Below are 15,851 nucleotides of genomic sequence, written 5' to 3' on the forward strand. Positions count from 1 at the left end.
CATCCAAGATCTGCAAAAAAAAAAATTTGACCATAGGCTAATTAAACTAGTTTTTATATTACTAGTTGCATATTACTARCTGACGTAAAAACATCAGTGGGAGTCGAAATCAGCACTTTCCTATATGCCTAAGAAGGCATGCATTGCTGAAGCTCACTGCTTTCAATACTGGACTAGAAGATTCAAGCTATCTTGAGTAGTCTTAAACACAATTTGGAGCATTCCTTGACTCCTATGTTAAGTTTATAGACAGATTCTTCCTGTTTTTAATGTAAATTAGGAATAAAAGCTGGAAAGAATATTGAAATGCTTTAAAAAAAACCTATATGATCTATCCAAAAGTGTTTCCAGGACTCACAGAATATCAGAACAAACAGAGTGATGAAGATTGGAGGGGAGATCTGTAGATCACCTTGTCCAAACACTCCTGTTTAAGGAGGTCATATAAAGCACATTGCTCATGATTGAGTCTGGACAGCTTTTGAAATCTCCAGCGAAGAAGACTTCACCACCTCTCTGGGCAACCTGTTCCAGTGCTCTGTTACCCTCATAGTCATTAAGCTTTTCTTCATATTCAGACAGAACTTCCTGTGCCTCAGTTTGTATCTTTTACCTTGTTCTGTCTATGAACAATACTGAATATATAGCATCATCCTCTTAACACTCTCCCCTCAGACACATTGATAAGATCATCCCTTAGTCTTCTCCAGGCTGACCAGTCCCAGCTTTCTTAGCCTTCCCGTCTGTGAAAGATGTTCCATTCCTGTAATAATCTTATTACCCTCTCCTCTCCAAGAGTGCCCTCTCCACTGCGTGCACTTTAGTAGCTCCATATCTTTCTTGTATTGGGGAGTACAGAACAGTGCTCCAGGTGTGGCCTCTCTAGAGTTGAGTAGGTGGGAGAGATCACCTCCATCCACTTGCTGGCAATGCTCTGCCTAATGCACCCCAGGGAGACCACTGGCCTGCTTAGCTACAAGGGCATATTGATGGCTCACTCTCAACTTGTTTTCCACCAGGACTCCCAGGTCGTCTTCTCTGCAGAGCTGCTCCCCTGGTGCATGAGGTACAGGACTTTGTACATCCCTATTCTGAACTTCCTGAGGATCCTCTCTGCTCATCTCTTCAGCCCATCAAAGTCCCTCTAAATGCCAGCATAGTCTTCTGGTGAATCAGCCACTATTCCCAGGTTTGTATCATCACTTTGGTGAATCATCCTGGTCCTGGCAAGGGACAATTTCCTTGGAAATGTGAAGGATATAGATCATATTCATTTAGTTCCTTGCAAACTTCCAGATAGATTTCCCTGTGCTGTCATATACCTCCAAAAGGCCTGTATTTCCTTTTTGGAGCATGCAGGGGTTTAATTTTTTTTTTTTTTTTTTTTGACACATTAATTTTGAGGCTATTCAAGACATACCACTTTTTAAAAGTCAGGAATATATGACCTCTGGTTCCATAGGCAGAAATATTTAAAACACTCCATGTGAACCCCCATGTCTGCTAAAAGAAAAAAACTTTGAGAATAATTAGAAAAATATTATTATTATCTGTCTCTGAAGCCCTAGTACATAGGGGGTTTTTAGGCATCTAAAAAACTCTTCCCTCTTCTCTCTTCTTGGTCCCGATCTCACACATGTTAAATGGTAATGGTAAATGGTAAGCACAACCTATCTGCAGACCTGAAGTTAAGGATACTCCTATATAGTCTAGTTCTTCAGGTCCTAAACATTTTGTAGAGATGTGACTTATTGACTAGGAAGTTCACCTTTACCAGCTCATCAYTTTTAGTATTCTTTGTTCTTTCAAAATTCCCAAGTCAGAAAATACTGTTATCCTTCTTTGGGTACAGATGAGGAACTGACAAATACCAAACTAAATTACTTGCTCAGGGTCACACAGGGACTCTGTGACAAACTAGGATGTTAATCCAAACCCATATCTTGATAAATAATATTGTAGAGAGATACACTTTCCTCTGTAGCTTAATTTCCAATATAAGCTGATGCATTCTACAATCAGGCACCATGTTACAATGTAGATGGCTACTTAAAAGAAAGACTGAAAGTCAAAGTCTCTAAGTACAAYAGCAGCACTTTCCTCTTGAGTCTTTCTGGTTAATACACTGAGATTCATGTATAGACCATCAATTACTTATTGTGAAAAACAAAACTTTTTCCTTGTTACACGAGGCAACACTACTAAAAATGGTATATTCTGATTGTTTTATTTTGCAGATAAACAAGAGTGCTTTAATTATTATGGTCTGATATGCTGTCTCCAAAACAGAAGGTACAGTACTGGAAGGTACAATGCGTTTTAAATGTATTTGCAAAGGATTATTTCTCTAAGTATTAAATGAAATAGCATGTGAATAGAATGAAAAAGAAAAGTTTTATTCTTCATGGAATCTTTATTGAAGGAACAATTGAAAAAAACGAGTTAAGATTTATTGATTAAATCAAAATATTAAGGTAATATTAAATAGATGTCAGCAATTTTGAAATTGTGCCACAAACACAAAAAGTACGTATTATTAAGGGTGCGCTGGGTGTGTTTTAATAACTTAACTCCAAAATGCACAGTTGATCCTTGACAGACTTCAAGTATTAACAAATAGGAAGTTAGAAGAGTCAAGGAGACCCAAAAAGCACATTTTTCACAAAGAATAATTTTTATTATTTGATAGATTGGGAGCAAAGTAGCTGCAGCAATTAATATGACAGTTAAATAGTAGGACAGAACAGGAAAAATAAGTTTAAAAATATTGGGGTGTGGACATTTTTAGAAAGGAGAATAGAGAGATGATGCCAAAGCCAAGGGAGGGCACAAAAGAAAGGCCATATTCAGTGAGGAAAAAAACAATGTAGTAGAAAAATAAAATACTGTATTGGCTATCTTAGTCAGGCAGCACAGACTAGCTGTTATGTCTAACAGAACAAACCATTATTGCAAGTGAAGAAAGAAAAGAAATGTTAGTAACTTTTCCTAAGGAAAAGTAGATGCGGATATTCTTAAGAATATCCACTAAGATCCCTGTCAAGGTCACAGCCAAGGAACCACAGGAGAACAAAAAGATCCAAGGGCATAAAACATCTCATCTGAATTACTACTGTATAATTAGCAAATGTATTTTTGCCTTTATGATTCAGCAGGATTGTTAGTTTGAAACATTAATGCAAGCTAAACCTGAACAGTGAGACCTGGAGAAAGCATCCCCATTCTGGTCTCTGTGCCCAGGCAACCTGCATCCATCCACAAGTTAGGCTGCTCCTAGGGCTCAACTCCCCCTCAGCTCTAGGGGCTGCAGGGCTGTAGGTATCAAGCAACCAACATGATGTTCTGGTGGCTGCTTTATCTGAAAGTCAGGGAATGGAAATTTGGGCTGTGTGGATCCTACCTTGAAGTAGAGAGGCAGCCACAATGCACTTGTGATGAAGCTTGTGATCTCTGGTTCTAAATGTATGCTGTATATTCATTCAGTAATTACATAAAGCAAAGGGGGAATTCTGCTGAGTGAATGATCATCTGATGGCCAACTTTCCGTATACAATATATATAGTTCTGAGCAGTTATCAAGGAAATATCCAGTGTGTGACTTTTTCCATAGACACATTACTTTGCTATCTGCAGACAGCTTGCAGGACATATACTTGAGTAAAGATACACAATCATAAACATGAGGTGGACCATCAGAAACAGGACTTCAAGGAAAGAGTGTAAGATTTCCTAGGACACTCATTTGGGTACCATTAAGAATGAAATTTTGAATGAAACTGCAGCAAAAAAAAAAAGAAATGCAGATTTTACAAAGAGAGGATTATACCACATATATTCTTTTTTTTTTTTTTTTTTTTTTTTTTTTAATATAGGATAGGCTTCAACAGTTCGCAAGAACTGGGCCACAATTTTAATGCTGGCTGACCGAAGGTATTGCATTATTACCAACCAAGATCATTTTACACTAGGGATGTGCTAATACTACTAAACAGATTTTAATGGATTGTAATGCTGGAATTAACCATTTTTTTTTCTAACGAGGGACAAGTCACCTTCTGTTATGAGGCACCAAATCATTTTAGTATTTTGCTGATATGTTCTCCTTCTGTTACAGTCTGTTAAAGAAAATTGTTCTGTTAAAGAAAATTGTTTGGCTGGGCGGAAAGAAAATGTGACTGAATAAAATGAAGATAAACACGGATAGAGAAATTAGTCCTGAAATACAGTAGCTATCCCAAGGTTTTGCTAAGAACTCAGATACAGTTTTACTTGCTTTTTGGGAAGATGTTGGCACTTAATAACAGGTTTATTTTCCAAAAAAGTAGATCCTATCCAGATAGCTTAAAATATAGCAAAAAAAAAAAAAAAAATTTAAAATGAGACTCTCAGTTTTATTTATTCATGTTGCAGCTTGCACTCATTAGTGGAAGAATAAGTATAGTATGTAGATGATGAAAGACACTGTTATAGTACACTGGAAATTTGGAATTCAGATTGCAAGCTTGGAACAAATCTTTCATTTGGCAACCAGCTTAGGGGTCTAAGAACATATCTAAATTAGTAATATAGACAGGGTCTGTATGAAATATGGCATTCATCTATGCCCAGAGACTTCTAGTGCACAGTGAAGGACATTACTGATACCCTGGATGTGTTTTCTCTCTTCTGAAACAAAGACTGATGTTAAGCAATAGCACATTAGCTAGGGAGTATCATTTCCAATGTGGGTGCAAGGATCTCCACTGTGCATATCTCTGTACGTTTGCATGGCACATGCAATATAAGATTGTTGGCAGTCTGGTTACAATTTCTTACTGCAATGCCCTACTAGTGGCAGATAATACTCACGAAAACGGAGAGCAGAGTGCRTATAGAACAGTCACAATCAACAGAAGGTACAGGTAAATTCTTTGCTAGGTATGAACAAAGCTAGAGTTGAGAATACAGAAAAATAAATTCCTCTGGAAAAAGCCTGCAGTCAATCCATTTGAAGATGTGGGTAGGCTGCCCATACGCGTACATATGGTAGGTACTCATGCAGACAACCTATGCTTCTCACTTTTACTTCAAAGACAGAAAAAGATGCATCTTGACTGCCTCTTGGCACAGGATTTAAAGATGAGTCATTTTACATAATAAAAACTTTAGTTATACAGGTTAGTACTGTGGTGCTTTAACTTGAAATACCAATATATTTCAATTGTGTTTCATTTATCCAAAATGCATCTCTGGCAGGTTTTCTTTGGACTCATAGTCACAGTAACAAGACTGAAAGAGGGTTGAGCAACACACCTGGAGCCACGGCTTCCAAAGAAGGTTGTTCCATGATAACTGGTCAGGGACAGCATGTAGTGATTTGGTGTGGTTATGTACTGCTTGCTCTATCACATGCAGTATTTCATAAAAATGACTCTCCATTTCTGGAGTCAGTGGAACTTTCTCTTCAGGGTCTCTGGAGAGATCGAAGAGGAGTGGGGGATCATGATGTGTGACAGACCTTCCAGAGCAAAAACAAACATGAGAATCATAGCAACCATTGGAGTCTTCAGGATTGAAGTTTGGAGTGAAGAAGATGACTTTCCAAACAGAATCACCTGCAATTTACAGACATAAAACAGCTGATGAAAAGAAGTAGACTTAATCTTAAGAAAACCAAATTTATACCACAGGAAATCAATCTCTTGGTTCAACCTCCATGAATACAGGCACATACTTAAACAGCAAAATAAAGCAAAAAGTGGCAGTTGTCATGCTACACAAATATATGATTATGATCAATTAATTCCTTTGGGATAATTCTTATTAAATCACAGAASACTTAAATTAGCTTTATGTTTTTATATAAACAGTGCTAAGACAATCTGCATAAATGTTCCTTCAGAGTCATAAAAATAGAACTTCACCACTTGACCATATCTAGACATTGTTGAGCTATGACTGTTGTTCACTTTGTGAATCAAAGCCATTTCATGTTTATCTTATTTTCTGCTAGTCTCCTTTTTTACAAGCCAAAACTTTCTGGCATATTCTTAGACTGTCTCTGGTCTTGAGACACAGCCTCTCATTTTATTAAATGTGATGACATGAACTGAACCTAATTTCTGTCTTAGGTTTCTACCTGCTTCTGCAAAAAATAAATAGGTGTTAGGGTGTTAGGATTTTGAGGTGGAACTCTGCTTTTTAATGTGAGGATCAGATGTCTTCATTTCATTTGTTTTGTACAGAAATTGAACTGTCTGCATTTGTGTTACTGTGTTCAGTATTTTTGCTGTTTAATAATATGAATTAACTCCTGGATTAAGAATAAACAAATATGAGTTGGCTCCTTCAAAACGTAGGTCTAGAAAGAAGGTATGTTAGAGAACCTGAAAATACTTAATAGGAAATAAATCAAACACAAATGTCTAATATTTTGCTCAAGTATCACAGTACAGATGACAATAATTTTAAGGAAAGTATGTAGCTACAGTTCCCTAGAAACACACTGGAGAATAAAGAGTCACAATCCATGCTTTATTCTTAATAAAAGTGGGATACTAAATAGCTGAGGTCTCTAGGTTAGGTCTATAATGCCTGATTAATTATTTATTTGAATGTACACAGACGTTCACTCAGTACTCTAATGCCAAAACAATTTTCTTAACACTGCTAACTTCATAGTAAATTTGATAATCTAGTAAAAAGTAGGCTAGTATGCATTTATATGTGCTATAGTGGTTAATATTCATTAACTGAGTCACCAGTATAACAGAATGGAAATGCCACAGAAATATGGGAAAGTCAGAGATAACTAGTATCACATGCTATAACAACCTCATACTTTTCTTTCAAAGATAAAAACATTTATAAAGGAAGTCCATGTTTCAGTAGAAAAAGGGAGTCACAGGTTGCAGTCCTAGTCTATAGCATGATTTTAAAAGACAGTATGTGACCTCAAGATTCTTTATAACTTCTTCTATCCTTCAGCATTTTTCACTTTGTAAGAAATTTTACCCTTAGGAACCTATTCAATGTTAGAATCTGGAGACTTCCAGTTCACTTAGTCTGCACTTAAATCTGGGTCAGAGAGGTGAAGGTTGTTATACATGTTAGACTGGAAAAATCTCTGAACATCGCTTGGAAGTCAGCAAAGAGGAAGGAGTTTTAAAGGCTGACAGTCTCACGCAGACAACAAGACATGGCGCTCTTTGAAAGGCACTAAAGGCTCTAACTATGATAACAAGTAGAGCACATTCATTCTGGGGGACGGGAAAGGGGAAAGGAGAGGGAAGGAGAGGGAAGGATGTGTTCCTTCATCTACTTTTCCAGTAACATTTGAAAGGTCASTTTGAGACTTGAGTTCTTTGCTATTTTCACATGGTTCAAAATAAACAAAGATGGACAATGAGGAACAAAAAAAGCCAACCAGTGCACTGTATGTCTTCATTGAAATGCAGTATTTACCTTGGATGAGAATTTGATTCAGAACTTCACAGCATTATAAGAAGAACAGAAAAAAAATATAGCTATTAAAAAATATCAGCAAAAAGTAATTCCAGTAAGACCATATAAATGAGAACTTTGTGGTCACATTGTCTTACCAGAGATCTCTTTTTGAGGATGCATTTGTGCTGAATGACATTAAAAAGAACTTTTTAGCCAACTTCTTCATTACTGGACACTGCAGTACAAGGCCAGTTCAAGGGCATACAGAGAGCATTATAAAGTGGGGAATTCTGAGTTAATGCAAATCATTATCAGTGGCTCACGTAGTTAAGTATAAAGACATGGGAAAAAGAAAGAAAGGAAACTTTTTATTCCTGAGAATAAAAACTTGTTCAGATTTGCCTCTCTCTAGAGCACATGGCATATTGCAAATGTACATGTTAGATGAGGGGACAGAACATGTATGATCTTGTATTGCATCTGAATTACATAGCTACTTAAAAAAAAAAAAAAAAAAAGAGCTGATGGTAATTTATCAGTTATGTTGCTATATAATGTCAGGGCCATGCTGTGCAGAACAACTCTGGGAAAGCAAAGGCTGTTGTTGTGCAGTGATCATCTGTTGCACTGCAGCAATGCTTCACTAAGAATCTGGAGCTTTATGGAGGCTGCAGAAAGAGCAGTACAGAGTTTACTCACTGATTTCCTAATCATTACCAAAACTAAAGCATGTCTGTCAGTGTCTGTAGCCATGGAATGGCCAGTGTAATGTACTAGGAGACATAAAAAGCTGTCAGATTTTTAATCTGTAAAGTTGATAAATTGTGTAAGTCTGGATATTAAAAAGATAGAGTTCTTTCCCAGGGTCTCTTAGCTGGTATAAAACCTCATTTTGTCAGAGGGCTAACCAAAATTATCAAATTAATCTCTTGGTAATTAAGAATACCTGTGTTCTGCAAACCATCTGAATAATGAGCTCTCTTTTTATATGAAAATAATTATGTGTCTCTTCCTTAGTGAAGGCATAGGCCTGTTCAGCCTGAGGAAGAGAGGGCTGAGGAGGGATCTGATTATTGTCTATAAATACCTCAACAGAGAGAGTGAGGAGGATGGGGTTGGCCTCTTTTCAGTGGTGGCCATTGATAGAACTAGGAGAAATGGCCACAAATTGAAGGACCAAAGTTCCACAGGAACTTAAGGAAAAATTTCTTGACAATGAGGGTGACAGAGCACTGGAACAGGTTACCAAGAGAGGTTGTGGAGCCTCTTTCTCTGGAGATCTTCAAAATCCTCTTAGATGCCACCCTGTGCCATATGCTCTAGATTATCCTGCGTGTGCAGGAGGGTTGGACTAGATGATCTCTAGAGGTCCCTTCCAACCTTAAGGATTCTATGATTCTATAATTAGGAGAATTGCCAAGACATCCCTCCACAATAAAGTAGACCAGGTCCCCTTCTATAACACAGCAGGCAAACCCTAATACTTCATCACCCCACCCCCCCAGGCCCTTTTCCAGACGCTTCCCAGATACTTTAATTAGCATTCATTTTTTTCCTGCAAAGGTCCAGCTTTGATGAATTTTCCAACAGTTTCACCTGTTCACATGTCAGAATATCACTTTCCTCTCACTTTTAGAAAAAGGAATGGTACAAAAGTTGTACGGGTAAACATTCTGAAATTAAAATAGATTGCAGTTAGTTCAAGCAAGTACATGAATGTAAGCACTAAGAATTTGATCTCCATGCCAGACTGCTCTTCTGTTCCACCAGCAGTCTATTCATCCTATCATACTCAAATGAACCAAGCATCTTGGTATCTTGCAATGTTATGCTGTTAAATCAGCCTAATGACAACACATGATGTCCCAGTGTAGGTGGAAAATACCTGAGTGTTATTCAAAGATATAATGTTAGTTTATGAGAATAAATTGTATCTAGGATAGTCTTGCATAAGGAACAGCGCAAAACATGAAGTATTTGAAGTATAAAAAAAAAAATAGTAATAGCAATGATGTTCAAATTGTACAGATTTGAAACTGCAATGTTAAGTAACTGCTAAAACATATAGGATTGTAGAATGCTGCATATTTAATTATCATATTGAGCAACTGCTGGAGAAAAGAATGCACAGTGAAACAAGACACGGGGAAACCATGCTTAGGCTGCTGGAGTCAAGAGAGAAACCTCTTGACTGAGCTTTTGTATGAGTGAGTGGATGTGATTTAAAATTCTGTGGTATGAGAAAGTTCTACTTAACTCTGTTCAAAAGTGAAGTTAATCTACTGAACAGTAGCAGCTGAAAAAGAATTATCTTCCTAAAGTCATTCTCATCTTCAAAAAGAACTGACTGATCATCTGCACAGTTTTCTTTAATTGTTGAAGAAACTCCCAAGTGGAAGTATTTGCACTATTAAGAGAAACATGAAACTAAGTGTTACCCTAGAAAATATTTCCATCCAGATAATTTGATAGACATACTGCAGACATCTGTTAAAATTTTAGTTCCAGAGTCTCCTCACTTGTTGAACATTGCATGTAATTTTCAGTTCATCCATGCACCAGTTGATACTACACTGAAGACAAGATAATGTTGGCACAAACAGAATTCCTGGTCATTTTCCAAGATATATTTGAAGATCCTTGAAAAGTGAAAAATTCTGTTTTATTGTTTGTGTGAGAAATAGTATTGATGTGCATGTATTTCTTTATCAGAATAAGTATGAAATACAGCTAAAAAGTGAGAAAGCAACACACTTCAGAATGTGACAAAAATAAACACTTTGTCAAAAATGGTAAAAAAGATATTCAGTTTTTTTTTCTTCTGTCCTTTCTGTCTTTTAAAAAATGCATTTTATTAATAGAAAATAAATTGAGGACAATCATTCTTTCTTTCATAAAGTAGATGCAATCATCTTGAGTGAAATGACCAGGTCTGCAAGATTCATACAGTTTTACTGATACTGAGGCAAACATACGAGACCAATATGCAAAGGAATATTAAGCAATTTCTGCAAATATTTTTAGACAAGTTTGAACCAACCAGGAAGAAAGTTATGGTGTCTATTCAAGCTAGAAATGTTCTTTTCCTTTTCTCAGTTATGTTATTTCACACTTGCCAAATAAGGAGGACATACTATGTCACCCAAATTCAACTGCAGTTGCTCTGATGTGAGATTCAGATAACAAATTAAAATATATAGTGAAACAGTTTAGGTAAATGACACTTGATGCCTTTTCTGCTTCTTTCAGCTGTTGTGTCTGGGGGACACAAACTTTTTTTGACCATTCTTCTCAGTTCTTTTATGAAACTGCTGTATGAAAACAAAAAGTGCTATATTAAGAAATGAAATATTCTTTTTATTTCATGACATGATCTTATTTCTTATACATCCGTATTTCTTATATACCATTAAGTGAATATCTGCTGTTTTAAAAGAGAAACAGCACTAATCAAATTACATAACCTTAAAATTCCCAGCCAGAAAATTCAAACTTAAAAAGAAACAAGGCTTCCGTTGTATCATTCCTGATACTTAGTATAAAATATTCATGTTTGATACATTGTGAAAAGGTCCTTCTAATTCTCAGCTCAAGATAATTGGTAGGATTTACTGTTCATCAGTATGCTGTTCCTTAGTATGCAATCTGACAATTTGGTCATCTCATCTAATTTGTGTATCTGCAATGTTGAGTTATTTATATAAACTAGTTAGTAGCTTATACTATTATATTGAGCCTGCTTCTTAACTTTGTTGAAAGTTAAGAACTTCTCTGTTCTAGATGTTTGCATTGTAGACGTCTAGATGTGATTATTACCATCCTCAGGATTTGAAAGAAAACTGAGGTGTCTGGGCAATAAGAGCACTGACTGGCCTTGCTGTCCCTGCCCTTGCTCTCCCTTTCCCAGGCCCCTATTTCAGCCCAGCCTGGGCCTGTCAGTGTCAGGGATTCCATGATACCATGAAAGTACCAGCTCACAGCCTTGCCATTGACCTATCTTGTAGGCTTGCTTCCAGATGGTCCCATCTCCTGTTGCTCCTGACTGACTGCTGTAGATGACCTTGGACTTGAATGAAGGTCTTCCTTGGTAAGGTCGACCTTACCTAGTCATCACCAGCAACCAGCTCTCACCACCCCTCTTGGGTACTGCAGGACTGTGCTCCGGTCATTAAGGGGGGTGCTGGTTCTGGGGGTCACAATTGGCTCCTGTCTTGTCCTTTCACAAGGAGCAATCCTGCTCCTGCTGCTCCCTGAAAAGAGGTATAAACCACTGTAATCTATACTACAATTATCACAGAATCACAGAATGTTTACAGATCATCTAGCCCAACCATCCTGCTCAAGCAGGGACACCCACAGCATGTGGCACAGGGTGGCATCCAGGTGGGTTTTGAGGACCTCCAGAGAAGGAGACTTTATTTATCTGTAAATAATTGTTCTTCAAAGACTTCTCTGAAACATACTCTGTTTCAGTCCTCAGAATGAATGATGTTTTTAAAATGATAGTTGTTTTTCTTTTCAATTCTCTATGTAATTACTGCCTAGCAACCTTTATGAATCAAATGTAGGGTCCGACCTTTTGTTCCCTAAAGGCAAAATAACTACAAAAGTAACCAAGCAGAAATCAAGGATACTAGGAGAGCTTGCATGCATTAATATTACAGAAGTTCCAATTAAAGGTATTATTCTTGTAGTCTTTTAGGTAATCACTTTTGGAGTGAAACAATACCTTGAATCAGAGAGTTAAACTTCTTGTTATTCCAGTTCCACTAATGAACCTAACTTTTCTAAGAACAAATATCTGCTTGTGAAAGATGCCAAAAAGTTCTCAAATATGGTCAAATATCTCCTTCTCTCAAGCCTGCATATTTAACTGCAGTGGCTAGAAAATTCAGATAAAAGCTTGAAATTTTAAATAAATTTTCATTTTCATATAGACTATTTCTGTACATTTTCTTAACAAGTCTTATTCATCCTTAAGAATCACTCAATGACCTTCAAAATATTGTCACAAGCTCAAGTTCACTCTGTGCTACGCTGAGTACAACTAAAGAGACCTTGCTTATGCAATGCTCATCTCTTTTTCCTTACAAATATATGCATTTTATTCTGTTGCAGTTACCAAATAGAACAAAAAGCTCATTTCAGATGCTTCAAATTAATTTCATTTTTGTCATTTAGTTCATCCCCCTGCCACTGCATGATTGTTCCCTATAGTGTATTTTTAGAGCTGTCTTGATGGATGGTGTCTTCTATTGTAACTTTTGTACTACTATCATTCATTTTCTTTATTGCAGAAGACAAAGACACATTTTATTGGCACACTCATTTAACTTTTTATCTACTAACTTTTTCAAATACATATCCTCATCTTCATTAATTCCTGTTACAGTTTAAGTAAAGATTTTAGCAGAAGTAATTATCTCAGAGTTCATCTGGATTGCCCTATTCTCTCATCTATCTGTTGTATCGTCTATTCTAAATTCCATTTCTATATCACCCATAGAGCTGTGGTTCACCAAAATGAATGTCAAATTTCCTCTGTATTTATTGTGAAGGTGATTTCATCCTGTGCATTCTCTTTGCCTTCAGTAAAGCAAAGTATTTGTATCTTAACTTAGATAATACTCTGATAATACTCTCACACTTATCCCTAGCAAAACAGTGACTGAAGCTACTTGTGTTCTCAACTAACAATTTACACGAGATCTAAATATGCCCAAGTCCCATCATATCTTCTATTTCAAGTATCTTAGAAAAAAAACAGTCAAAAAGTTGAGTAAATTTATGTTTACAGGGATCTGTGATACTGCTTGCTTAAAATGATTTTACTCACTACACTAATAGATAGGTACATTCTGAGTGGTTTATTTGATGTTTCAGAAGCTGGAGAAAACAAAAATCTGAATCTAGTTTTATCAAGACTAAGGTAAGTGTCATTCACTCTAGACAGCTCTTCCTTTTTAAAAATCAGTATTAAGCATTCAAATCCTAGCTCTCTGAAGACTGAACTCATGTCTGCTTAGCAACAACTTCTATCAATTTTTGTTGAGATAGTCTGGAGAAAAAAGGTCATATCCAGATGACCTAAACTCTATCAATCTCCATGTGCTGAGGATATCAATCAAAATTTAGATTGCCAGAATGTGACCTACAACTTTAAATCCTCTCAGCTGAAAACGCTGCAAACTTATTTGACCCTGAATCTCTTATAAGGAGCTATGTACAAGTCTTAGATTATTCAGCGATAGCTAAGCATCGAAGAATTCTAAAAAATTAAATAAAAAATACATAGGGTACATAATTTGGTTTTTGATGTGAAGTTATTGTTTAAATGTAGTTATTGCTTAAATGTAAATTGTAATTATATTAGAGTTTTCTTGGTAAATAATGCTGATGAAAAAAATGTTTTTATTATATGCCTGCATACACTTGAAAGTCACGAAGGCAAACATATCAGTCTCTAGAAAATTACATCCTGTCCTCAATAAACTGCCAATCCTCGCTTTTGTCATGGATGTGTCCTGAGGACTAGAGTCATTCAGAGAAACATGTCGATAACTGAAAATGATTTAGAAACTCATCCATCACTTACATATATCAAGGTCCTTAAAATATTCATTCATGCCTCTCATAACTCTTAAGATAAATGCCTCGGTTGTCCACACTCCCATCTGTAAAATCTGGCAGCCTTTCTTCCTTCTGGGATAGATACACAGGTATATACAGCTATGTCTAGGGAAATACAAGTGTTACTGAGCTACATCGTGCATAAGCCTTGTTATAATATTTGGACAAAGCCTTTCCTATGTCTTAGAGTTACCACAAGCAGAGCTATGCCAGAGACATTTGGCAACATGAATAGTCTAACATTGGAGGGCTCAGCTGACCAACACTGAAGGGAATTTATCCAAAATAGAAAGCAAGCCTCAATGGAGTTGGCAAATTCCAGAATTCTTGTCTCCCCAGCCATAGTCCTTCATCTTCTACATTACACTTTTATATGTAAAATAGTTCCCTAGGATTTCAGACCTCTGCTTTTTTTTTTTTTTTTTTTTTCCAGTTAGTTTTTTTTTTCCCTTTAAAAATGATTGTAATCCGGATTCTAAGGTAAGACTTCTAGCTCATCTCTTTTATGCGTCAGTGAGGATTCTTTTCCACACTATGAGTGATAAAATGAATTCCAGTAACTTCTACCAATTCCTGAAGCGCAGTTGTAGAAAGACTTTCAAGTGGTACACTGGGAAAGAGATGGCAGAGATAATCTTCCTTAGCCACTATATTAGTCTATATTCAAAGAAATGTTTCCCAAGTTTACAGACAAGCAGAAATGTCCTTCCTATAAAGCACACTTCAACTTTTCCTGTCATTGCTAGAATCTGGAGAACTGATGACATTTTGGTTTTCTATCACCTTTTTTTTTGGCACATAGATTAATTTCTTCAAGACTAAAATCCTTTAATCCCAATAATATGGGGTTATCTTGCAAAATGCTATGCTGCATGACACATAGGAGTCCAGAATGAGTAATTTAAAATATTTTTTTTCTAATCTCAAGTATTATGAAAGTAGGAATTACTTTGTGTAAATTTTAAAAATGCTCTCAAAATTCTGGCTAGTAATTTCTGAACTTTGTTCAATTGTCATTAATGGAGTGTATTAAATTGCAAATGAAAACATATGCATAAATACTTGCAAAAAGTATCTTGCATTTAAAGACACATTGTTGACTTTTGTTAGCAAACTTGGAACAAGACTGCAAACTAGTCTCTCTCCATCCCTATTGCAGCAACAGTTTGATCTCTTTCTATCAGCAACAGATTCTGATTAACATTGTCCACACTTATTCTCCTCCTTCTGTTTGGCTTACTCTTCTAATTTAAAAAAAAAATTGTATCATTCATTGCAATAATTTAGTATGCCTCAGAAGAGTAGTCTTTGAAAAGACTCTACTTACATCTCAAATCTAATTCAGGAGTTGCTATTTCTTGTGGCAATAGGAAGATCAGGCTCAATTATAAAAGTTATCTACAAAGTTGAGTTAAACAAAGGTAATTTCATCCTTAAGCATAAAATTCTACGTCATTTTTCTTGTCTAAGAACAGGCTCAAGTAGATTATGTTCAGGATAAGGGCTTTAACCCATTATTTTAGGAAGTAATATATGGTAATATAACAGCTTATAGTCTGAAGTTATCCTCAGTTACAAATTGTACTTCCTCCAAGCTACTGAAAGTGCTTTTGGCATTACATGACAAGATATAAATTTTATATATGCCCTACTTCCCTACTGCAGTTATGAGTGATGACAGCACTCAAAGGATATTGTGAAAAACAAACATCTGCATGCTGGTAGTTGTTTGGAGGCTTTTGAAGTTTACATTCAATTTTTAAATCATAGCTTAGCAAAATCAGTCTACGTTTCTC

At 36.2% G+C, this 15,851-nt stretch overlaps 1 protein-coding gene across 2 annotated transcripts in view; it reads right to left on the reverse strand.

Annotated features, from left to right (window-relative positions):
* Nucleotides 1–4,722: 4,722 nt before the first annotated feature.
* Nucleotides 4,723–15,851, reverse strand: part of STS (steroid sulfatase) — a 97,030-nt gene continuing 85,901 nt past the window's right edge. For both annotated transcript variants that reach the window (XM_026040393.1, XM_026040394.1), the window contains exon 12: nucleotides 4,723–5,594. In XM_026040393.1, coding sequence (XP_025896178.1) covers nucleotides 5,212–5,594 — 383 coding nt within the window. In that variant the 3' untranslated portion in view covers nucleotides 4,723–5,211. The remainder of the gene's footprint in view (nucleotides 5,595–15,851) is intronic.

This window comes from Nothoprocta perdicaria, unplaced genomic scaffold, assembly GCF_003342845.1.
Source record: "Nothoprocta perdicaria isolate Ctin4 unplaced genomic scaffold, notPer1 scaffold_255, whole genome shotgun sequence".
NCBI classification, from domain to species: domain Eukaryota; kingdom Metazoa; phylum Chordata; class Aves; order Tinamiformes; family Tinamidae; genus Nothoprocta; species Nothoprocta perdicaria.